The sequence below is a fragment of the Paroedura picta genome, chromosome 3, assembly GCF_049243985.1.
Source record: "Paroedura picta isolate Pp20150507F chromosome 3, Ppicta_v3.0, whole genome shotgun sequence".
Classification (NCBI taxonomy): Eukaryota; Metazoa; Chordata; class Lepidosauria; order Squamata; family Gekkonidae; genus Paroedura; species Paroedura picta.
This window is the reverse complement of record NC_135371.1, coordinates 54218182-54244315: the sequence shown is the minus strand read 5'-3', so window position 1 is coordinate 54244315 and position 26134 is coordinate 54218182. Positions and strand designations below refer to the sequence as shown.

General features: G+C 41.8%; 1 protein-coding gene across 3 annotated transcripts; it reads left to right on the top strand.

The window, feature by feature from the left end:
• The first annotated feature begins 97 nt into the window (after window positions 1-97).
• NOL8 (nucleolar protein 8) lies at window positions 98-25158 on the top strand. 3 transcript variants are annotated; one of them, XM_077325719.1, is made up of 17 exons: window positions 115-176; window positions 343-506; window positions 658-720; window positions 1918-1996; window positions 2326-2473; window positions 4880-4950; window positions 5948-7712; window positions 8837-8950; window positions 10475-10597; window positions 11978-12068; window positions 12503-12647; window positions 13286-13369; window positions 13863-14146; window positions 16509-16635; window positions 17830-17897; window positions 18778-18860; window positions 23568-25158. In XM_077325719.1, exons 2-17 carry the CDS (start codon window positions 368-370, stop codon window positions 23619-23621), a joined length of 3438 nt encoding a protein of 1145 aa, XP_077181834.1. In that variant the 5' UTR covers window positions 115-176; window positions 343-367; the 3' UTR covers window positions 23622-25158. The 3 variants fall into 3 exon arrangements, with proteins under 3 accessions (XP_077181835.1, XP_077181834.1, XP_077181836.1); XM_077325720.1 differs by lacking the exon at window positions 1918-1996 and having other exon boundaries at window positions 98-506; XM_077325721.1 differs by lacking the exons at window positions 115-176; window positions 343-506; window positions 658-720 and having other exon boundaries at window positions 2281-2473.
• The last annotated feature ends 976 nt before the right edge of the window (window positions 25159-26134 follow it).

Genomic DNA, 26134 nt, shown 5'->3' with positions numbered 1-26134 from the left:
GTCCATTGTCGTGTCGAGGGTTTGGGTGGGTTGCTATGGGATCCGGAACGGTGTTTCGGAGTGCGCAGCGGAAGTGGGGGAAAGGTAAACAGGGAGCATCTTGCGAAAGCCACGCTGAGAGTGGCGGAAAGAACTCTCGTGGGTGAGGGTTTACAGGAGCGGGGGCTGTAAGAAGGGTAGGGAAGGCGTAAAGCAGGCTTTGCTTTGTTTTTTTGCGAATCAAGTTTGTTCATCGTTTCTTTTAAGAGTTCATGAACTGTACTAAGTCGCATCGGGAGATCTCTGTTCAGCCTGGTCCAGTTATTAGGTGTGGTATTTTCATGTGTTTCTTTGCATACGTAGAAGCCAGAGCTTTTGAATTTTGAGCATGGATCAAAACCTAGTTAATAAACGGCTGTACGTCGGAGGCCTTGACCATACGGTTTCTGAAGCTGAATTGCAGGAAAGATTTGGCAAGTTTGGAAATGTTACAGACACAGAAATTGTTATCCGGAAAGATGAAAAAGGTAATTCTTTTTCATTAATTTTCATTCTTTAAAAGTAAAATAACATCTTAATTTCCTATTCAAAGCATATTTTGTATGTATTTACTTGGAAATATGTGCCTTTATTCTGAAAAGATTGATTGCTAAAGTAATAAGTCTCTGTTTTGAACAGGGAAGCCTACAAAAACATTTGCATATATCAGCATCACCCTTTCAGAAAAAGAACTTAGAAAATGTAAGTATATCTGCTACCTGATTTTAGTTGGCTCTTTACCTTCCCTGTGGAATGAGTGTCTAACAGGTGTCTGAACCAAAACTAGTTAATCACATTAACAATATGGGGTGAAGCAGAGTTCCACATTTCTGAGCCCACTGCCTTCAGTGGGTTTAGAAGGATATGATTCTCTGAGGTTTGTGATCTGATTATAAGGGAGAGCTCCTGTTGAAGTATAGCACTATTTTACCTTGAGTGCAACTGTATTTCTTACCTTTTTGCTGCATGTTTGATCTCTGTGTTTAGCTTTAGCACAATCAGGCTGTACAATTTATTTTAAAAACTTTTCAGTTTTCATTAACATTCTGGAGTATATATATCTGTAGGAAGGATAAAATAGTGTTCCCACTGATGGCTGCTCTTAAAATGCCTGAGAATAAAGTTTTTTTTAATTAAATATGACCTGTCCCTGCTCCGTGCTCATCGCAGTATTTCAAATGGATACATTCATCCTGTATTCATATAAGTTTCTGTATGCTTCTTTTGTCATGTTCCCTCTTCTCCATCAGAACTGACCTTCAAACTTTTAATTTCCCGTCTTCAAAAACCTCTCTACTAAATAATTTGAATTTTCCGCTCCTTCTCACAGAGCAGTGGTCCCCAACCCCTGGTCTGGGGGCCGGTACCAGTCCGTGGATAAGTCGGTACCGGGCCACGGCTTCTCCTCATCCTCCTCCCCGGCTGCTGCCTCTGGGGCTGCCCTGCCACTCTGCCGCCAGTTCACCTTTGGTGCTCTCCAGCGGGGGCTCCCCCTTGGTGTGGCACTGGGCAGCTGCTGCTGGTAGCGCCCTCCAGCGGGCGATAGGAAGTCAGGGGCGCCGGCAGGACAGCAAGTAGAGCAGGGGCTCAGGCAGCAGCAAAGTCCCTCAGCAAAAGACTACCCCCCCCCCCGGGCCTCAGTAAAATTGTCAAGCGTTGACTGGTCCCCGGTGATAAAAAGGTTGGGGACCACTGACTTAGAGGACCAAAATGTACCCAGTGGTATTTACAACTGAGCTGATGAGCTGACATCAAATTTAGCAGGTCCAAAGCACAACTTCTCTGTACATTAAACTACACTCGCTTTCACCATCAACAATACTTTAACCTAACTTTATAAGGAATTGAGTTGAATGGCTTCTGAGAGTGTTAACAAAACTGTTTGTTTGCTGTTTGTAGGTATATCTGTTTTAAACAAGACAAAATGGAAAGGTGGAACATTGCAAATAGAATTGGCCAAAGAATGTTTTTTGCACAGGTAGTATTGACTGTTTTGCAAGCAGAACTTTTAGTAAAAAACACTAGATACCATTTAAGACTATTTTTGAATTATACTGTTAATCCACAAGTGAAGAGTCTTAAAGATCTTCACAAAAATAACATAATCTGTCTGTATAAAAAGAAGTTTAAAATTGTATTATTTTAGGCCTATTAGGTATGATATATATTTAATATTGATTGTAATTAGTGATTTGTGCGAATGAATTAACTATGGTAGATATTTGGGGTGTCTAAAAGGAGCTATTATTCATGACTCTGCAGGTATATGTATCCTCTGGCAAACTTAAGTTTTTTGCTGTGATGCAGATTGGCACGGGAGCGTCAAGAGGCAAGCGTGATGAAGAAAAATACAACTTGTAATGGCATTGTAAACATTCTAGAATCTATGAAGAAATCTGGAGTTGTAGATTTTCATGTAAAAGCAGTACCAGGAACAGAAATACCAGATCATAAGGTATGGTAAACAATGAATAAGAAGGAAGTGAAGTGATAATTGGACCATATCTGTTTCCCTTTGTCCCCTGATTCTAAATTAACAGTGCATAGTTACTCCAGTGTAATTCCAATCAAATTAATAGACTGAAAAAATTTGGTGTTCAATTTATTACATTGTAGATTTCTAGAAAAAACAAATGGTATAGAAGGAAAAGAAACTTTAAAAATTGGACAACCCCATTCTGCTTCTTTCCGCAACTGAATTCTGTCATCCTGTCGGTCAGATCTGTATATAATCCCAAACAAAAATAGTGTAGGTTTATGATTGTTTTCTAAGAAACGTTTAATAGGAGGAGCATGTCTTTTATGTTACACTGCTTTTATGTTCAGAAAGTCTTGATTTAAATGGCATGCTTGTCCTGCCAATATATTTATTTATCTTATGCCATGTAGTATAGCTAGGAGAAGAGCCTCTTGTGGCGCAGAGTGGTAAGGCTGCAAAAGTGCAGTCTTAGAGCTCTGCCCACGAGGCTGGAAGTTCAATCCCAGCAGCCAGCTCAAGGTTGACTCTGCCTTCCATCCTTCCGGTAAAATGAGTACCCAGCTTGCTGGGGGGTAAATGGTAATGACTGGGGAAGGCACTGGCAAACCACCCCGTATTGAGTCTGCCATGAAAACACTAGAGGGCATCAGCCCAAGGGTCAGACATGACTCGGTGCTTGCACAGGGGATACCTTTACCGTTATAGCTAGGAGATCCAAGGATTGTCTAGCAGTCAGGCAAGGGATGTTCAGAGGTTGTTTGCCATTACCTGTTTTCGTGTCATGATCCCTACAGTTCCTTGGTGGAACACTATAAATTTTATTGCAGTTACATGATATTGCATAGACTACATGATCACTATTTTCCCCCAAGTTTTCTCTGCCATTGAAATATTTCACTAATCCTATTGACAATAAACTCTATGTAAAGAATTCACAACATGCAATAGCGATCATTGTGATCATATGATATCAAATCTGACAGACAGAATTCTGTTGAGGAAAGAAGCAGATTTTGAAACTGAAACTTGGGTTAAATGAGAATCTCATGTAGATAAGAGCCAGGAAAAGCCTGGACAGCTCACTCTGCTTAAGTGTGTTTGAGAACAAAACCTAAAAGAATTTGAAAGTTTCATATTGTTCTCCAGCACGTACTTCACACACAGACTAAATATAGATTCCTTTGTACTTATATAGCAGATGTTAATTCAGGTTCAGTTGTCTAAATATGAACAACTAATGATTTATGGTACTCTATATGTGCTCTGTGAAATTGTAACGTTAATGCTGGTTCATTTTTCTAAATATTAACAACTTATTATGAATTGCACACTGAAATTGTCCTGTATTTTATCAACTTTTCAAAACAATGTACTAGATATATTTTTATGTTTTATACTAGGAGTGAAGCCTGTTTTGAAAACAGGCCAAAGAAAGTGCGAGGGAGGTGGCAGGGTGGGAGGGTACCCGCCAAGGAAGGTGGGCTGTCAGAGTAGTATGATGGAGCGCACTGAACTGCTGTCCCTCACAAGAGGTAGGAATGTGGGGAGTGGGAGACCTCCAGGAGGCATGTGCCCAGGCACCATTCCTTGCCCTGCTGAGAGGTAGGCCCATAGAAAGAGGGGGCAAGGTGGCACATGATAAGGTGCTGTTCCTTGCCCTGCCAGGAAGTAGGCACATGGAGGGGGCAAGGTGGCATGGGTACACATGATGGTGGGTGACCTGCAGGGAGGAAGGCTGGCAGAGAGCATCCAATGGTGTTTTGCAGTGTTGCAGGCTGCTCAGAGTATGCCCATCCACCACAGGAGACCACAGAGAGTGAGGCGGGCTGTGCAGAGCATGGCCGGGTTGTGCTCAGCACCCCTCCCAAAGCCAGGAGGGTGGAAAGCAAGGGTGGGTATGTGGCAGAGCACAGCTGGATAGCCTTCCCCAGAGCACAGAGCACAGCTGGATAGCCTCATCTTATGATGGTTCATCCTCCCATATGATGGGAGGATGAGCTGGTGGCTCATCCTCCCATAGGCATGGCAAGCTGTGAAGAGCCTTTGGACAACATGGCAGCCCTCTGATTGGCCCTCACTGGGAGGGCCATCACCCTATTGGGGGATGTCTCTGTGAGAGCCAGTCAGAGGGCTTGCATATCACATTTTACGTGGTATGATTATTTCACTAAATTCCCCCTGACGAAACTGCACGCAAAATGCATAAGGGTTGTTATTAAAGTTTCTTTTCCTTCTGCACCATTTGTTTCTTCTCCATTTTGCCTTCATGTAGCCCCATTTTCTCTTCATTGCAAAAAGATAGTCTTTAAATGTGCCGGTCAGATACTAATTTCTTAAAAGTTGCAACATATTTTTAAAAATTATTTTCTGCTTCTCTAATAGGACTGGGTTGTTGGCAAGTTTGGAAGAGTTTTACCTGTCCTCCACATGAAAGCTCAACGCACAAACAAAATATCCTTTTCTACATACAGAGTATGTTAAGAGGGCATAAGTTGTACCATTAACAGGAAGCAAGCTATTCCATGTAATTTTAACTGTTGATTATGATGTGACATTGTCTTTGTGGCATATAGTGGATTACTCTTACTTGGCAAGTTTTAGATGGAGAAAGGGAAAAGGTGAGGGGCACTGAAGCTATTAAGAGGAAGAGCAGAAAAAGGGACAGAAGATTTGTAGTAGTGGGTTGAATTTAGTTTTGACTACTTCGAGGGCAATTGGGGGAGGATAGAACTCTAAAAGCAGATTTCAGCGAGAGCAAATCTCTACTAAAATGGATTTTGCTGAGCTAAATGTTCATAATAACCAAATCAAATATCATGTAGCCATGTAAATCTGAGCCAACTAATAAATGAGACTCTAGCGGGCTTTCATAGAATCATAGAGTTGGAAGGGACCTCCAGGGTCACCTAGTCCAACCCCCCGCACAGTGCAGGAACTCACAACTACCTGCCCACCCACAGTGACCCCAATTTCATGCCCAAGTGATCCCTCCACCAAAAATCTCCAGAATCCTGCCTAGCCTGGAGAAATTCACCTACCATTCCACAGTGGCGATCTGCAATTCCCTGGGTATGCAAGGAAGAGCCACAAGAGACAAACACTAGCACATCCCTTCCTGCCCACCCACTCACAATCTGCCTAAGTTGATAGACTTTATCCCACAAGTGCTATAGCTTTTCTTTTAAAATGTTGTGAGATATACTCTTATGAGGTGTTACAAGTCCAGTGGCACCTTGAAGACTAACAACATTCATTCCAGCATGAGGTTTAATGAAGCACAAGAACTGGTGCTATAACAAATGATGTTAGTCTTCAAGGTGCCACTAATTGTTGTTGTTGTTGCTTTTGCTGAGACAGCTACCCCTCTAGAATTATGTTATAAAATCTTTTGCTTTTTCTCTAGAATTTGGAGCTTTGAAATTTATTTTTCCTTAATCTAGATAAAAACATTATGAAATATAACCCTTCCAAATACTGCCACAATCTTAAAAAACTGGATTCAGACCTGAATCAAACTGTTCCAGTTTCCCAGCTCACTTGGCATTTAGAAGATGATGACAGTATCATAAGCAAGAAACAGCAAGGACAATTTCCTGTTTATAAAAAGCCACCAAAAAAGAAAATGAAAGTACAGGCCTGCGATAGTTTAAGTACTGCAGAATTGAAATCATGCTGCCCATTTTCATCAAAAAGAACAAATGTACACTGGACAGTTCAAAATCTCACTCATGTTGCAAAGCAATACAAAAAACCTGTGGATCAGAAGTTTGTAACTGAACCTGACAGGAAGAAAAGCAGCCTCTGTGAAAGTGATATTGATACCGATGAAGAAATTAGAGCTATAATAGCAAAAGAGAAAGAAGTGCAGAAAGTTAAATTTAATATTGAGCCTGAAGATGATAATATGGAAGTAGTGGGAGCAAATTTTGAAATGAAGTATAATACTCATTGGTCGTTAAAGAAAGCACACAGTATGAAGAAAGGATGCAACGGAGTGCTAAGGAGCACTGAAGACAAATCTGATTATGATTCAGTTGACACGGATGAAATTATAGCTGTGACTCAAACATCAAATCAAAAAAAGAGGGAAAAGGAAGCACTAAATGGATCCAAGTCCACACAAGAGAAAGATGGAAAGTTTAAGAAGGGCATATTATCACAGGCTTCGTGTTCTAATTCTTCAAAGTTGAATGGGTCAGCATCTGACAAATTGAAAGGGAAAAAAACAGCAACCCTGAAAAAAACAAATTCTGAGGTTATACGTCAACAGAGCAGAGATGCCAATAAGTCCACATTGAAGAGAGATGATTCATATCTTGCCACAAGTGAATCTGAAGGGGACGAAGATTATGAAACCATGATGAAAAACTGTTACCGACTAGACCTTACGTTAGAAGATTTAGAACGATTAGCAGATGAAAATGCTGAATCTACAGATGATGATTCAGAAGGTAATCCTACTGACGCTCAATCTAAAACAAATGAATTTCCAGTTAGTAATACTAAAAATACATCAAGAACACACACAGGTTCCCCTACTACTAAAAAATGTATTTGCCCTGAAGAAATTCTTGCTGCTATTTTAAAAGAAGAAAGTGCTGATGAAGAAAATCCAAAGAAAGAAAATACTCAGTTGAAAGTTCAGCCATTTAGAGGAATAGGGTCATTAAGCAAGATTGAAACCATAAAGAAAGTGAATAAGGATGAGCTAGAGGACCACAAAAGTAAAGGTAGCTGTGATTCTTCTGACCTTACTGGTATGGACACTTTCAAGTGTGTATCAGATCCCCACTTCTCAGAGTCTGCAACTAAGAATCCTCCCTCTAAATTACTCTCATTAAGAAAAACTAAATCTGACCCTCATAAAGGAAAACACATAGTCAAAACAGATGAAAGTTCCGACTGCAGTACACTCAACACAGAAGACAGCGAGGCTGACCCCAGCAATGGGAGTGCTCTAGCCGCAACAAAGGTCTTGACGAATCTGAAATTATTCCCCAAGAGAGCACAGGTAGAAATTAGTTGTAAAGTTTCAGATTTAAGTGAGAACCTGAAGGACATCCCTCTGAAAAATAAAGAGACTTTTCTGGGTTCTGTCACAGCTACATTGGAAAAACAACAGCAGGATAATAAAAAGCGGCTGGCAGCTTTGCAAGAGAAGCAAAAAATGAGAGAACAGCAGAAGAAACTTGTTCAGGGAGCTCTTGCCCATCTGGTAACTTTTTAAAACTTTAAAAACAAGGTTGTTGGGGGGAGGTGCCGCACCCTCAGTGTTACCCGCTAGGTTGGCACTAGCAAGGGAGGTAAAGATTGTTCTTTGTTTCCTGGGGTTGGAGGTCACCAAATTGGGGGGGGGGAGTGTCCCAAGTGAAGTCATACTCCTTGTCTGACAGTTCCTCAACTGTGCATGGGTCAGGCGAGGGCTCCAGCTCCACTGCTCTCTTTTGTCCTCGTTTCTCTCCTCCTCCTCCTTCTGGTCTTCATCTCTCCTTCCAACTCCCTGCTTCCAACTCCCTCCTGTGCCTCCGACCGCCCTTTTATCCTTCCCACGCTCCCAGCTCCCTTTGCCCAGCCCCCACCTTCCAAGGCCTTAAACCTCCCCCCCCATGCCATCCCACCACGCCCCAGCCTGCTGCGCTGCGGCATGGCAGATGCACTCGTCCAGGCTTCTTCAGCCCCATTGAGCCCAGCAGGGGCTCAGGCGCCCTGTCACAGGTGACTCAGCTGTGGTGCCCACAGCCACAGTGCAGGGGAGAGGGGCATCTGTTCCCCCTGCCTGAGCATGAAGCAGGCATGACAGACACGGGACCAGCCCTGGCGGCCATGGCTGGGGCTGGGGGATGGCCGCTGAAGACTCCCCAGGATGCTGGAGTGGTGACGGAAGCAAGGCGGGTGTTCTATCTTTGCATCAGTGGTGTGAGAGTTTTAAGTGCCGGGTCTGCAGAGCACCATGTGTCTGCTGGTTGAGTAGGGAATGGGGTCTGGAGGGAGCCAAGTCCAGTCTCTCACCCAGGAGATGGAGCGTGGCCGGACAGGGGGAATATGTTACATCATTTTGTGTAAAAATTGTAGATTATCTTTATAGCAAAACACATGTACTTGGTCTAAAAAGCCTGAATTTCAGAATTATTATGCCTTCAGTAAATCATAACAGGAAGACAACTTAATTGGGGAGGGGGGTAATGATGGAAGTGTGCCTACCTAGTGTTTCCGTAGTTTATGATTCCCTATCCAACTTATAGGCAGATCTGTGTGCTCTGCTGTTGTTACACCAAATGCATCTCTATTGTCAAATTGCTTATTTTCATAATTGATGAAAACTTATCTGTGTTCCCTGAGGAAACCAAGTCAGTGAATAAACAGAAGCATATCATGTTTGATTTGGATGGTGAAAGTGAAACTGACGTTCCAGTGAGCACTGAAGAAGCGCCAGGAGGAAAGCTGCTGGGGAAAGTGAGTAAGCTAAATCAGTGGTCCCCAACCTTTTTATCACCGGGGACTGGTCAACGGTTGACAATTTTACTTAGGCACAGGGAGGAGTAGTCTTTTGGCGAGGGACGTCGCCGACCCCTGAGCCCCTGCTTCACTTGCTTTCCCGCCAGTGCCCCTGACTTCCCGCCGCCCACGGACGAGGAGGAGCCGTGGCCCGGTACCAACTGATCCGCGGTCCGGTACTGGTCCCTGGTACTTGGTGACCACTGTACTAAATTACTTTATGCACCAAAGCTGCTCAAGACTCCCAAACAAATCTGTTTTATACAATCCAGTACAAAGGGGGGAACTCTACAGTCTGCACACGTTTGTGTGGGTTTAGAGCTTGATTAGAGAGCTTGAAAATAGGGTTAAAGAAGCTTCATAGAGGATAGGTTAGGTCTGTCAGTAGCTACTACCTATGGTGGAAGAGGTGAACCTCCATATTCAGAGGCAGTGAACTTCTGGATCCTAGCGCTAGGAGCAAACAGGGGAAGGACTCAGCTTCTGAGGATCACTGAATGAGCCAAGATGCTGGACTAGACAGACCACCGATCTCATCCAGCAGGAGCTCTTCTCATATTCTTAAGTGTGTTTTTGGGTTGGCTGCCAAGATAAATATTGCTTTCAGTGGCAGCTTTCCTAAGCAACTGCATGAGGAAAACATATATTTAGATTGCTATGTTCTTCCAAATTCTTTCCTTTCTTAGACATTTTCTGCAATTTCTTCAGAACTTATTAAATGAGCAAAGATACATTTGTCTGTGGGGATGAGGACAAAGTGCAGAAACTAGGGTCCTCACAAGAACATCTCAGTGGGCCCATGTCCAGCCAGTGCTGCAGCAGCTGCATTGGTTGCCAGTTGTGGCTTGGATCAAGTTCAAGGTTTTAGTCTTAACCTTCAAGGCCCTTCACGGTCTGGGACATATATGAAGGACTGCCTATCACCTTATGCTCCCCAATGGGCTTTGTACTCGGCAAGTACTAATTTGTTGGTAATTCCTGGCTCACGGGAGGCTTGCTGGACCTCAACCAAGGCCAGTGCCTTTTCGGTCTTGACCATGAGCTTGTGGAAGAGCTGAGGGCCCTGCAGATGCTCTTGCAGTTCTGCAGGGCCTGTAAAGCAGAACTCTTCCACCTGGTCTTTGGTTCAGGCCAGGGAACAGAAGATAAAGGGGCCCCTCCATATTTAAGAACCATCTTAACCCCAATTGATTGATGATCCATCTGTATCAGGAATAGTTAGTGCCCCTGGGAGTAGTACCCCGAGGAGCTGGAGGGGGGTGTGGGAGAATACGAGGGTGGCTTTTTTTCTCTCTTGCTGCTGGAGCATGCTTATTCTTAATGTTTTAAGTATGTGGGGCTTTTATCTATTTACTGTAACCCAACACGAGATGTTTCTTTCGATAGCAGCGGGTAAGAAATCTAATAAATAAAGTATGGAAACTTATTTCCTGGGGCATTTAAAATTAACTTGTTAAAATTATGTGTATTATTATGTCCAAGGATTTCACCATGAAAACCTCTGGAAAGCTGTTTGAAAGCAGTGAGGATGAGCCTGATACAGCAGAAGAAGATGACGACAGATTCAAAATAAAACCTCAGTTTGAGGGTAAAGCTGGTGAGAAGGTTAGTAAAACTTTTATCTCTTGGCATGCTCAAAGGGTTTTGTGTTCAGGGCCAACATATCAATTGTAATTACTTAATCAGTTTTGTTGCCCAATTCCTGGACAAACTTTCCCTTTTTATTATATACATTTTTATTTTTCATAAAGATAGAAATAAGACAGGTAATATAAGTTGTTAATACAAAGATAAAATACATTATACTCTTCATTTGTTATACTTAAATCCCCTCCTTTGAGTATCCCCTTTTAGTTTATCTTCTTAAATAGTTCAAATAAGGGCCCCATTGTTCTTGAAACACTTCTTATGTCAATTTGGCCATCTTTGCAAAGTCCACTAGTTTGTTCAACAAGTCCTCTATCAAAGGTAGTTCTTGCATTTTCCATTTCTTGGCCAAGACTAGTCCTGCTGCCGTCGTCAGGTAGAAAAATAAACTTTGAGTTTAAGTTGGGAGGCACTGCAGAGATATACAGTATTTGCTGGCGTATAAGACTACTTCCCCCCCCCTGAAAAACATGCCTCCAAGTGGGGGGGTCATCTTATACGTCGGGTGCACTTCAGTTGGGATAGACATAGCTGACCATAGTGGCCCATAGTACTGTATTTTGAGTGGAAATGTTGGGGGGTCGTCTTATACGCACAGTCGTCTTATACACCGGCAAATACGGGTACTTAATAAAATAGATTCAGCTTTCATAGGAAATCTGAGACCCCACATCTTCTGCACAATAGTGTGAACTTTTGCCCAAAACTTATAAACTTTTTCACATTTCCACCACATATGAAAAGAACCTACACTGTCACCACATTTCAAACATTTGTTATCACAGTTTTTAGCATACCACCTGTAAAACATTTTATACCAGTTTTCTTTAAGTATTTGACTGTTAGTAAGCTTAGGAATTCTAGACCATGCAAATTCCCATTTGTCCCATTTATCGAGACAAATTCACATTTGTCTCGATATTTTGCATCCATTTTATCATACATGGCTTAACCCTTAGCAATTTCTGTCTCATATCTCAATAACAATTTATATATTTGTCCCTGCAAGTGAGGCTTCTACTGAAGACAGGTCAGTCTTTTCTGTTGAGCTTTGCCAAAGTAGGCTTCAGTTGGTGATTTCAATATTGATGGTGCTGGAGATAACCTTTTTTTATACCTTGTCCGTGTGTTCAAAAGTCCAGTGATCCAGGTATTTGATATTGATTTGTCAGTGTCTGCCTGTAGGGAGGTGCTCTTTCCGGAGCCATTTTGAACACATAGTAAATCCAAAGATTATATGGTGTGCCTGTTCTGTCACTGTTATCATATAGCAATGGTCAAATTAGAACTATTGTGAGATAGAAATTACTGGAAAATGAGCACTATTTGTTGTTGCAGCTCATGCAGCTACAGTCTCGATTTGGCACAGATGACAGATTTCGTATGGATGCTCGCTTCCTTGACAGTAACAGTGAAAGTGAACCAGAAGGTTAGATACTGACTTCTTTTCTTTAGTGCATTTCTAAAAACTTGTACATTCGTCTGTTATGTTTTGTGTCCTTGCAACCTGGTGCTGCATTGTTAGCCACCTTAAGGAGATGGCCCAGTTCTCCAGGGTGGAGGCCACCGCTCTTGACCACAACACATAGCCGATCCAGGTTGTCCCCAGAAGCACCTCACAGGGTGATTAGGACACTTAATGGTTTATGCAGCACCTTCCAAACTGGGTGCTGCATGATTTCGAGCCAGAGCAAGTCCTGCCTACAGGTTTAGATTCTAAATGCCTAAATACTTATATGCTTAATTTGTACCCAATTTTATTGTAAGCCACCCTGAGCCCTTTTGGGGAATTACGGGGTAAAAATCAAATAATAAATAAATAAATGTTTTAAATAAACAAACTGGTTTTTTTCCCCCTCTTAGATGAATTAAAGAAACTGGAGATAGAAGAAGAGGATGAGCTTGCATTAGAGCAAAAGAAGAATCTTGAGATCTTGAAAAATCTTCTACATATTGATGTAGAACATCCCAAACCTAACAAGCAGGCTGCAAGTGCTAGGAAATTCAAGTATGGACTTCTCTTTAATAGACAAAGTAGATCTGTTGACTTTTAGGAAGTTAGTGACGTGATTCACATGCCACGTAAATGTTTTAATTCTCCTCAGGCACTGGATTCAGAGGAAGCTTTTAATTGGGTCTTATTCTCTGTAGTATCATCTTGGCTTAGATAGTTTAGAATGGTAACAGTGCACAATCACAATGACAAATGCTGGTAAAAGCATTTCCATAGCCCTGTAGTTATATTTCTAGGTTACAACTCTGAACATTATGGGTCATTATGCAATTTATATGCTGGCTAATTCTGGGTTACCTATTTGTAAGTGGTTATCTGATCCCTTTGTATTGGAGATATCAGATATGGTTGTGTAAATCAAAGTTCGGTTCTCTCTTACAACACAAGCCAAAGGAAGAGTTGCCAAGGCAACAAGTATTAGCCTGCTCCTTACCCTGGTGCTGTGTATAGCTGGACCCTTTGCAACTTTACCCCACTCTATTTTGCTTGATTTGAGCAGTCAAATATTTATTTTAAAGGAGTATATCTGATGAAAACCTATTGAAGACATGCAAAGGTTGGCTGATAAATTGAGAGACGTTTCATCTGGATAGAATACAGAATGCCTATGTTTCACTTTTTCTTCCCTTCAGGGATATTAACACCCTACGCTATGATCCGACAAGGCAGGACCATGCAGTATTTGAAAGAAAAAGAGAAAATACTGAAAAAGAAAGGTGATGACTCAATTAGTAGCTTGTTGGTGTGGTTAATCTGCCTTTTGATATCCACTGATTTATGCAGTGGTAATGTGTGAATGGATTTAAATATTTGTTCAAGTAGCCATGAGAAGTGACAAAAACCAAACACAAACTTAGTGTTTTTAGAAGGAATGAGATTATTTGGGGGCTATTTCTTCATAGTGAATCAGAATACAGAGGCTTCTTGCTCCTTTTTAAGATCCTTGGGTGAGGTGGAGTAAACTCACAAAGGGAGAGGGATGTTGCCTAATACTACTGAGTTCATCTCTCCAGTAACATCGTTTCTTTTTGCCTTTGACCCAGCAATGCCTTCCTGGTGAACCAAAAGTGGCTGCTAGGAAATATGAGAACAAGCAATAACCCATTTCACATCTGTTTCTATTTTTATGAGCTCCTGAAAAATAGTTGTGTATGGTAATATCTTAGCAGGCTAACTGTATAAGACTTGTTTGTATTAAAATTCCTGCAGTAAAGCGAAGAAGAAGAAGAAGAGGGAGGAAGCCCAGAAGCTGCCTGAGGTGTCTAGAGAAATATTTTATGACGTTGCTGCAAACTTGAGAGAAGTGCTTGAGTCTACTAAATGTGATGAAAAACCAGAAATAATCCCCTGGGATAAACATGATAATGTAGAAGAAGCAATTGCAGCTGATGTAGGGTCATTAAACAAAGACCGAAGCAAGAAGCAAGAAGAAACTAGTGGCTTCACGTTTTCATTTTTTGGTGTTGAAGAGGAGACATCACGTAGGAAAGAAGGTACCAGAGCATATCCTAAGGCTGTTTTGTTAGATGTAGCTTGGTCACCAGAGGTCAATTTGCTAAGGACTCACATGCCTGTGGCTTGGAAATGTCAAACAAACACTTAAAACGGAAACCTCTCTCCATATATACACACACACACAGGGTTAAATTACCTTGCTGCATGATTTGACTTGTGATTTGCCTTGCTGTGACCTCAGGCCAGGGTTTTGCAGAAGGGCTGTGTGAACTGCCTCCCCTTGTTCCTCCTTGGTCCCACTCTTCCTTTTTACAACTGCTGCTTCCCCTCTTGAGCACCCAAGTTCATCTGTTCCCTTCTTCTCCCCTATACTGGAGTCTTCTCTTTGCTGTTGTCTAGTGTCTTATTCAAGTGGCTGTAGTCCTCCAGTGCCAGATGGCTAGTTTTAAGGGTTTCTGACCCAGTCCCCTGCCTTCGTGCCTTGCATGTCCTTTAAATTTGGGCGCATCCTGCTGTGCTGGTGCTGCTCCATCCTTGGGCCTGTCTGCCTCTTGATGCTGACTGCTTTCCCTCACTGGGACTTCTGCCAGCTTCTCCCATGCCTGTGCCTTTGCCATCACTCTGACTCCACTGCTTTTCCTGACCTCATCTGCAGCTGTGAGACCCCTGTCCATTCCAGCTTGCATTTCTGGGAGCTCTTCACTTCTCTTATCCCCTAACTTTCCATCTTCTTTTACATTTCCTGACTGTCCAACTTCCACCTGGTGATGGCAGTTCAGCCCCTCTGTTGGGCTGCCGGAGTCTTCCAGCCACCATGTAAGAAATGCAGGTCTGGTTGACCAGCCACACTTCATAATGAATAGATCTTCATGGTGTACTGTGGGTCAGGTTTGGCTACAGTTCTGTGAGCACTTGAGCCATTTTTCATGCCAACATAGGGCAGTGCCATTCTTCCTTGCCTGAAAAGCCACAAGTGATATTGTTATTGCATTTGTCATAGTTTATGGACCATAGATATCTTAAGGCCATTGTACAAGGTAAGACCTTCAAGATAGATTAACCTTCAGAACAAAGCAGTATAAACTCTTATGTGACACAACATTGTAGAAGAGAAGCCATATGGGTGGGAAGATGGCTGATGCTGTGGTATTGGGCCTGATTGTAACCTGTTGTCAGTTTTCTGCAGGAAATGTAAGAGTTCTCAGTGATAGCCCAGGAAATGCCTTATTCGTAGTTTATTGTTTATCACAGGAGAAACTTGGAACTGTTTCTGGTGTTCCTGAAATGTGGAATAATTTTATTCCCTGGACTAGATAAGATGTTTATTTCTATACATTTCAAAAAATTATGTCTGCCTGAACATGCTTGTTTTAATGCGTTTACAGTTAATATTTAGTGCATCAGGAATTTAAATGGAGTTGTTTGAATAAATTCTGTAAAACTAAAAAACAAACCAACCACAGTTGTGTGTCTTCCTACCATAACTGATAAAATGTGAGAAGAATCTATGCTTTCCCTATGTTGTGCAAAAGAGTCTAAACCTACCTGGGAGTATAACTTTGGGTTCTCCATTAACTGACAGGAAAGTTTGCTGTAATACAACCTGTTTCAGCATATGATACGGTACATGGTCAACTCATTTCCAGTGTCTATGGGAAAGTGTCTTTGATTGAGTGTCTTTGTCTTTGATTGAGTACCCAGTATCTTCACTTAAAATTTTATTTACGTATCTAACTCTCAGGCTAGACTACTAGAATCAGCTTTTTGTTAGGTTGCCCTTTGTTACAAAGAAGAGCCTTGAGTTTAGTCAACCTGAGGATAAGAGATGAACCAGCAGGTGCATATTATACTAGCCCTGCAGTATAGGCACTGACTGTCTTTTGTTTTCTTAATATAAGGAACTAGTGATAATCTATGAAGCCATATTTAAGAGACTGACAACCCTGTCAGTCAGTACCATCAGTACACCAAAACATGTCCACAGGTGCTCACAAAAAGACATTTGCAATAGCTCCTTCTCCACTTAGGAAACTTTTTCCTCATGGCTGCTGAAATCCCAATCCTGTGCCTATTTTAGGACATGTCAGATCTGAAAGTATGGAAACTTTAGTAAGCAGCAGTGTGATCAAAATAAGTACTGCAATTTTTCCTGTCCTGAACCAACAAGATAGGTCAGAGTGTAAGCCTGCTGAAATATTTTCTTAGAGATGATGGTAGTTTCTGGTTGTCTGTAGTCCCATATGCATATTAGAATTCACATGGAGCTAGCATTATGAGCAGTAATCAAGGAAAGATTAATTCGTAGTGCAGCAGATATGTGTGCTTCTTTTTTCCTCAACAAACTTCTCATATACAGAATGGAAAGGAATAGATCACTCATTCTAGCCTTCTGTTTTGCAGAACCCTATCTAATTGAGACAATAAAATCTTCAAAGGTTGCATGGCAAGAAGATCCACGTTTCCAGGATAGTAGTTCAGAAGATTATGATGAGCCAGAAGCAGTTGAAAGAGAATATGCTGAAGAAACGTAAATGATATTTAAATATTAGATTTCATAGAATGGGAATCGAAATGGGACCCAAATAGACAGTGTTCTTTTAGACCAACTGCCTTTTGCTGTCCTTTTAAAATTAACCCCATTGTCCAGATTACAGGATGTCACAAGTAGTGACAAACACTATGCCATGAAATGGGCACAGATGAAGAATCAATTTTATGAGCAACTATTCAAAAAGCCAGTTCTGTATAAAAATACAATGGGCTCTAGGGAAAGGCCGCAGCGGGGTGGGGCAGGAGCAGGCATGCGCAGGGTCTTCTCCCCCCCCCCTTCCGACCCTGGCAGGCACCATTGAGGCCTGCAGAGGATGTGGCGGGGCTGTCCAGGGTGGGAGGAGACGTGTAGGGCCTTCTCTCTCCCCCCCAGACCGAGGCAGGCACCGCGGAAGCCTGCAGAGGCCATGGTGGGGCCGTCCAGAGTGGAAGGAGGAGTGCAGTGGGGCCTTCTCTCCTTTCTCCACCCCACCCTCCCCAGCACCGGCGAGGCACTGGCCTCCCAGCCTCTTCCTCCCAGCCATGCTGCAAGGCTGGCTCACCTGACTGCCACCTCTTTCAGCAGGTCGAAGGAGAAGGGGAAGTCAGTGGGGGTGGTGTGCCCCCACCTGATTGGTCTTCTGGGGGTGAGTGACATCTCCAAGGGCCAATCAGAGAAGTGGAGGCGGTCAGGGCCAGGGTTCCCCCTGCCTGATTGGTCCTTTGGGGGGTTAGTCACATCCCCAAGGGCCAGTCAGCTAGAGAGTGTGTCGGGTACACACATACCAGACTTTGTAGGATGATGATTTCGATGAAATCAATGTTAGAATCTTTCCAAAGTTCCTACTGACCCTGTTCTGGGAGACGGTACATCCTTGATTCCAAACAGACCCTACTAAAGAAAACAGTTTCAGAAAACTTATCGTTATTTAAATATTTATGTTGACCCACCCAGTGGAAAAGAAATGGAAAAGAAATTTCTGTCTTGTGGCTGCCTCAGTATAGGAACTACTTTTATTACCATTCCTGATATTTCTTGATCTTGGGAGTGGGGGAAAGGACACCGATTTCCTATCGATCTATTTCTGAAATGTTACATTATGACTGAGAATTTTTAGGCTTGTTCATAAAATGCTGGGGGGACCAATCTTGTTTTCTTCTCATGCAAAAAATATTTTGTTTTGTTTTTTAGGTCTCCAGCTGCACCACATTCAAATATTAGATTTTTCTTCTTCTCCAAAGATGATGATAGATTAAAAGGTACCAATAGAAACCATCACAAAAAAACCTAAATGGCAGAACTCATTGATAGCATATATATGTTTGATTAACTGATAACAGATTTGTTAAACTCTCCAAAGTATAGTCCAGAAGATCAGAGAAGACCAGGCAGTGAAATGACAGAAAGGCCACTGACATGCAAACATATTTTCTGTGGCTCTATTTGCTGCTTCATTTTTGTGAAAAATTCTTTGGGGAAGGGGATCTCATTTGGCTTGGAGTCTAAGTTAAGCAAGCACAGTGTGCTTATGGAAAGGAACTTGGTGAGTAGTAGTGGAAGAAAGTGAGAAGGGATGACTCCACCACTGAAAAGTTGAGCTAAGACCATAAGACCAGTGATAATGTATCAAACTAGTGGTCCATTCTTGTCAGATACCTTGTTAAATGTGGTAGCCAGCCAGATGTACCTGGAATGCCTGCAAGCAGAGCATGGAGGTCAAAACCTGCACCATTTCTAGAGCTACTACATCCAATGGACGTGATAATCATAGATGTTTTTTTTTCTCCTCCGTCTCTTTCCTCATAACTCTTAGCTCAATAATTTCCTTTTTCACCACTTTTGTGCACTGTATTGTTCTTTTCATTGAGGTACCTTCTCCTCATGACTCCTAAATTGCTTTCCTGGTCAGTCACACTCGCATATATTTAAAGCTAGAACATGTAGACCCACTGTGCATGATTTTATGCTTGCTTTCATCTTTTATCTATTTTGTCACTCACTTACCCAGCAATTAGCACAACTTCATCAAGAACGACTGTTGGTTTCTACACCTTATAATAGTAACTTGCTTGTTCATACTTAGAAAAACAACAAAATTAAAATAAGAAAAGGTTACATTTTTTAAAATTTCCTATCCAGAGGGCCCAAAACTCTTCTGCCGGTCATCCAACCTTGATGAAGACAGAGATAACTGGGAGAGCAGGCGTCAAATGTTACTTGAGGTATGTGTGATTGAAGCTGGGATACAGGCTGTTATTACAATTGACTGTCATTACAATCCCCACTTTTAAACAGCATACAAATCTTGGCAACTATCCAAGCCATGTTAATAGCATAAAATGAACACAGGCAGCTGCACTATGACCACTGAGTCCGTTGTGTGTGTGTGTGTGTGTGTGTGTGTGTGTATATGTATATATATATATAATATACCTGATTTCTTAAAATGTATATTCTGCCTTTTTAAAGAAAAAAAATGCCTCACATATTACATAACTTATGAAACTATTCCATTAAATCTTTAATTAGGATAGAATGACACACAATGTAAAGTGAAGGTGGATAAGGAAAAAGCCTCAGATGACTAAGCCATTTCATCAAAACCATGTTTTTATAAGTTACAGTAGTTGTCTGAATGGCAGAAATTCTTCTGGCACAAAGGTGGGCATAATGTTCCCGCAACCCTTAAGCTGTTCAAGGCAAAACCTCTAGCACAGATGATGTATGGGGCCCCATTGTGTATAAATGCCAATATTTCCAGCCTAGAGAACACCCAGGCTAAATTTTTAAGATCCATGCTCCATGTACCAACCAGCATTTCCAACTCTTCAATCCGGGTGGAAACAGGAATGTATTCTGTCCAGACCAGAATATGGATATGTACGTCCGTGTACTGGTTAAAATTGCTTTTTTCGACAAAGGGTTTGCTTTACCTAATGATGTCTGAATCATTGGTTGTACCGTGGATATCCACTTTTGAGAAAAAACTTTGCTCATATGGTCTATCCAAACAGTTAATACTGTCTCTGGGTTTCAACTGAGCAAAGGAAACGATAAAACAAAGAATCCTAGATATCCATTGCCAACAGGATTTCAACAAGTAAAAAATCCACTTTTTCCAATGCCTCCACTTAATAATTTGAGGCCATTACCTTATTTATCTAATCTTGTTTTCTCAGAACATAGGAGATCATTTACTCTCTTACGATATAACATGCTCCCATCCGCTTTTAGGGAAGGCTTATTCAAAAAAATACCCATCTGTGATCGTTTATGCATCTGCCAGGATGGGAGCATTGAGACATCTGAACATGTAGGCTATACGATCAATTTAGGGGAGAACTTATATCTTCCCTACAGAATAAGCCCAACTCAGAGGCAATCACAGACATGTTGTCAGACAAAAGCACAGAAATAACTTCTGTTGTGGCCAGATTTGCTTGGAGATCAATCAAAACAAGGAAGAGCTGGTTGGATTCGGAGCAACTTAGGTAGAGATAGTCTCAATTGCTTGAGATAATGCTTGTGAGTTTTAAAACCAGAATGATTCTTATAGCTGGAATGTTTTTATCTTTTTTTTATAATATTTAAGTTATCAATGATTCTTTTATCTTGTTAATGCCAGATGTTTTTATGTACCTTGTAATTTGACTACTGGTCTAGTACCGTAATAATAAAGACTTGACTTGACAGTAGTTGTCTAAAAACTTACAGCAATGGGCTGCAGCAGGACTCCTTTGGGAAAGAATTCCACAAGTGTGAGTTCTTTATGTCATTATAGATATTTAACATCTGAATGGGGTGACGTGCAATCATGTGGTAGAAGACGCTCCCCAAGATTCACTAGACTCAGGCTACATAGCTTGTATAAATTGTCAGCAAAATTAATTGTGCCCAGATGTTAAGCTACAAAGTTAAGCAACAATGTAAACAGCAGTTTTAGATGCTCTGATATCCTCCTATACTTTGGCGCTCTAAGCTCAGCTAACAAGCATTTCAAGGGTAGCAAATTGCAGCAATTAGTCCTTGTATTGCCCAAGTTCATTGTTCACTTTTTAAGATTTTAAAACATGCAGTCAGCATAACTGATTAAAAGTTCTTGTGACTGTCCTTTAAATAGTGTTTATTCAGGGTCTTTTACAAGATCTCTTTCCAGATCTCTTTCCAGTTAATGGCCTGCATGCTACCATTACACCCAGTACTGGATACCACCCCCTCCCTATTTGGGCAATGGGCACATTTTAGCCTGCCTGCAAAGACTTACAGATCCGATTGGATTCCAGAATGCTCTGCGGGACCCGATGCCTCCTGATGACTCATTGGCAGCACTGGTGGAAGATTGGCAGTCACACTTGTCAGCGGCTAAAGACGAGATAGCCCCTAGACTTCCCCTCTGCCCTCGCCTCAAACAGGCCCTCAGGGAGCTTCGGGAGAGGAAGTGTGACGGAAAATACACAATGAAGCGGCAAGAACATCCTATTGCACGCTTATGAGGGCATATGAGATGCAGTGAAAGTGGCAAAACAGGACATTTTGCCACAGAAATTGCATTCATGAACTCTCGCCTGGCACAATTGTTTAGGGTAGTTTGATCTCTTACCGCCATCAAGGAGGGGTGCCAAAATGTTAGTAAATTGGATATTAGCCATGAGGCTTCAGCAAACCGTTTTGCAGATAAAGTCTTGTCGCTCTGCCTGGACCTTCCTGCCACAGTTGTTACAGATAGGGAACTGGAGGCCTGTTGGCTGCCTTTGGAGGTGACATTTGATGGTTACAGACAGCTCTCATTACCCAAAGTGGACAAGTTGCTGGGGTTGGTGAGGGAAACCACTTGTCCCATTGATCCCTGTCTGTCTTGGCTGGTCAAAGGTGGTAGCCAGCAGATAGGACTTCAGCCCAGGGATATTGTTAATCTCTCCCCATCTACCATGGAGTTCCCTGAACTGCTGAAGAGAGCAGTGGTTCACCCTTTCTTTAAGAAACCATTGCTGGATCTGCAGGTCTGGGACACACATATCTGAAGGACCGCCTGTTGCCTTATGCCCCCTGCAGGGATTTACAGTGTGTGGATACCAACTTACTGGTCATTTCCAGCCCCCAGAGAGTTTGCCTGGCCTCGACCAGGGCAACCGCCTTTTCGGTATTGGCCCCAACCTGGTGGAATGAGCTCCTGGAAGAGGGGAGGGCCCTACGGGAACTTTCTGTGTTCCGCAGGGTTTGTAAGACGGAGCTCTTCTGCCAGGTCAGTGGTTGATATCAGGGCATGGAAGATTGGATGGGCCCCCTGGAAGATACACCACCATAATGTCAGCTCATAATTTGTTCGTGGTTGTTGGCATGTGCAATCTCCTTGGTGCACTGAGAGGCAGCTGCACTGGCTGTGGGGAGGGGTGATAGTTTTACTGCCAGCTTTCTGATTAATTATTAATGGGGATTTTAACAGGGATTGTTGTTTTTATGTGTGGTTTTACTATGTAACCCATCATCAGATGGCTTGCTTTGAATGTTGGGAAACCAATCTAAAAAATAAATCATCAAGTTTGAACCCTTCTTCAGGCTCACAAAACCACTTAAATTGGATGAAGGCTCATTAAGCTCCTAAATTTTATGGAGCGGAGTGGAAGGATGCAAGGTAGTAATTGTTTAAAGCAGCTGACAGCTGATAACAATAACTTGGATTTCGTTACTTTATAATTAAGTCAAAAAAACATGGAAGTAAAACCACAGCTTGAAATGAAGCCAGGCATTTAGATTTTAAAAACCTTCTGAAATCAATATAAAATATATTTACTTGCCATTAGAAAGTCAGCAACAAAGGGGTCACAAGTAATTCATGGGGAAGAAAGTTCCAAAGATCAGGAGTGGCATCCAGGAAGGTCCAGAAGTGACTTCTCATAAAACTTACCCTGCACCTGTCAGGTGACCATGATTGACATCAGGCCAGCCATAGGTCTTTGTTGCAAGGAGACTGCCATCTTCTCTGTAATGAGCACTGACTGCCTTAGTACACATGGATGCCAATCATTTTATCCTAGGCTGCTGATCCTATGTTAGATGAGTTAAGGTATGAATTACTCTCATCTTAAATTTCTGAAGGATCCTTCCATTGGCTTCACTTGATGTTGAATAGTAATAGTGGCAAAGTGGAGGTATTTGGTGGTATACAGCAGTGTTCCCCAACCCCCGGTCCGGGGACCGGTACCAGGCCGCGGCTCCTCCTCGTCCTCTTCCCTGGCTGCTGCCTTGGGGGCTGCCCTGCCACTCTGCTGCCAGCTCACCTTTGATGCTCTCCAGCGACTACCATGGCTGGGGCTCCCCCTTGACGTGATACTGCGCAGCTGCTGCTGGCAGTGGGCGGTGGGAAGTCAGGCACCAGTGAGAAAGCAAGTGGAGCAGGGGCTCAGGCAGCGGCGGCAACATCCCTCAGCGAAAGACTACCTGCCCCCCCCCCCCCCGGGCGTCAGTAAAAGCGTTGACCGGTCCCCGGTGATAAAAAGGTTGGGGACCACTGGTCTATAGGACAACTTCCAGTAAGTAGACACCAAGGCAGTTAACAGTGGCCTTGAAAGTAAAGGAGTGGAGACACTGTAAGAAATAGCATATTTCCAACATGTCCTTGAAGGACAGATAAATTTGGTTCAGTTACAACAAAATGCACAGGAAGGTCCAGTGTCTCAGCCTCAAATCAAAGTAAGTAGTATGATATCGGTTACAAAGCCATCCTGAACGTCTATTATCATGGATTTTAAATGCTCTGTGGTGCTGATCAACTTATTTCTGTCCTAGTTTGGTGAAGGTGTAGGGCTGCTGTAACTTTCATTTAAGCTTTTCAAATTGCTTTCTGTTGCTATACAATATGGCTGAAACAGATTAGGATGATATCACAAATACAGTTACCAGTTATTAATTTTAACGTACAACTGTTCCAGGATTGTCGGAAGAAACATAAAGATGCCAGAAGAAAAGTCAGAGCAAAACACTAAATACAGCAGAAAGGTGAACCAGCTTGGAGATACTCCATGTTTGAAGACAAACAGTTCAGAAGTCCACAGGAGACTTGTGTGTGATTTGAAAATACATGGTGGAACTGCACATTAATGCATTTATGTAAAACTAAATAGCTCTGAGATGGTTAAAGTTGGAATGTTTATCTCAAGCTAAATTATTTTTATCATCTTGGTAGATTAGCTGACTACAGAAATGTCTTGCCTTTAAATTCCACTGTAAAATAAAACAAATTATATTCCCCTCCCCAAGGAACTTGTATAGAAAACATCAGACTTGTAAATATATATATATTAAATTTTATTCATGTTTCTATAAATTACAATAGGCCACTGTTGAATGCTGAAGTGTCATATGCTGTACTGTTTTCAGCCGTTTGTCATTGGCACAGATTAGAAAGACAGTAGCTAACGTTGGAATTTGTAACGTTGTTGCTTACTTGTAGTGAATGCTTTCATGGTTAGACTGTTAAGGGAAGGGCAGCTAGAAATGGAATGAAAATCTGGGAAACAGTTTTTGAACAGACTATTAGAACAGGATGGATTAGGAAAAGTGATTTCACAATACCATACCAATGAAATCCAGAGGGAAACACAAGTAACTTTGGTAAGATCAGTTTAAATGCTGAAACAAAATGCCTTCTGTATAATTTACCCAGACCCTTGGTTAACAGGTAGTTTTTTTAAAAATGAAGGTCAACTCACATGAAGGAAATGATTTTTGATGCCAACAAAGAATATATTTTTAAAAGTCAGTTTCAGGGATATTTTCATGTTCATGTAATTAAAAAATAAACAGTGCTTTAAGATTGCTAATAAGAACTACATTTTAAAGTTCTTTCTCTATATGGCAGTAGCCTAGAGCCCCTTCTTCACTGTGTGCCTTTCAAAGAGGTTTGTGCCCTTATAAGACGTCTGCATTGTATTGGTAAACAGTTACATTTAAACAGTAAACAGTAATCTCCACATAGAGGGACATAAGGCTAGTGACTGCCAGATTACCACTGGGCGCAAAGGCAGGAGAAAGGGTGGATTTTAAAAAGATAATGTTGCTAGAAACAACAGCTTTCCATTTTACATATATAGCATTTTTCTAGGGCAGGGATGTCAAACAAAGTCTGTAGGCCAGAACTGGCCCGTCCAGGGCTCTACTCATTACCTTTATTCCCTAATGCCAAGGACTGTTCATTATGTCCCTGTTTACTGTTCAAGCACTAATATGAAAGAGGCAGTGACAGTGGGAGGCCAGGCATCAGAGAGATACTTAGAAGTATTGTAAGAGTGTTAATGTTTGTATTTTGAGTAAAGAATTATTTTTATTTATTATTTGATTATTTGATTAATAATCTGCCATACAAGAAACAGCCATAAAAACCCCACAACAAAATCCCCTTTATCAATAAAACCCTTTTAGTCCACCGTTAATGAGGCTTGTCTGTGTCCTTTATAAACCTTATAACTCCAGCACCTGTCATTACATACATGGCCCAGCCCACCGAAGTGACATGTATATCAGATCCAGCCCCCATTATAAATGAGTTTGACACCTCAGCTTATGGCATAATTTTATCCCTATGTCAGACTGCATTTGTGCTTATTCTTTCTCCCTCTAGGTGGTGGCATTGAGCATGAGCAGGACAGGAATGTGTGCACTGCCAAAACAAAACAGCTGGCGAGGAAGCAGCAGCACATTAAAAAAAATGCAGCCAGCTATTTTGGTATCATACAGTACTTCCATAAACCTAGTACTCTGGGGTAGTCTGTTTATTGACTTTTTGGATGTTGCAAGCCCCTGCAGAGTTGCTTAGGCATGAATAAGACTAGAGGGTGTAAGTTACTTCCTCATTTGAAATTCCAGTTGGAAACTTTGCAACAGTCCATTTTCAGTTCTCACTACACAGAATTTTTAGGTAAGTTTTAGTTTCAAAATGAGTTAGGATAAAAGGCTTAAATGGTTTAACTGGCATCCACTTTCTATTTCCATTGGGATAGCAGGATTAGTCTATTTTGACCAATAGAGTCTTGTTGGGTAGGCACAGTACATCTGACCTTCTCACAAGTACCCTCAAACATTGTATTGTTCATCCTCCCATAATCAAAATTTGTCTCGTTGCTGTTCACATTTTATAGTAGCAAACTGGTGCAAGGGGAGAGTACTAAGCATATGAAATTAAAATTTCACTTTTTGTCTATGGACTACTCTGCTGTGTAGCAGTTTGAGACATAATATAAAAAAGGCAAACTACAGAAAAAAATACAGAATTATGTCCTACAAATATCAAATATGGGAAGGACCTGTGAGGACTTTAAGGGAGCATGTTATTTTCCCATTCTCAACAATTTTTCTTTCCTCTTCCTTAGAAACCTCTATAGTGTTCCTTCTTCTTTCCCACATACCAGCCAGCTTACCTTTCTGTGCCCTGTCTTCAGTTTTCCCACCTTTCTTTCCCTTTCTAGGAAAACTGTATGGTTTGCCACCAGGCCTGGCTCAC

Excerpts from the sequence above, each read along its gene's own strand:
- NOL8 (XM_077325719.1), top strand. The coding sequence starts at position 368 with ATGGATCAAAACCTAGTTAATAAACGGCTGTACGTCGGAGGCCTTGAC. Across the intron at positions 10,598-11,977 it reads AGGGTAAAGCTGGTGAGAAG|CTCATGCAGCTACAGTCTCG; the intron begins GTTAGTAAAACT and ends TTGTTGTTGCAG. Across the intron at positions 16,636-17,829 it reads AGAGAATATGCTGAAGAAAC|GTCTCCAGCTGCACCACATT; the intron begins GTAAATGATATT and ends TTTGTTTTTTAG.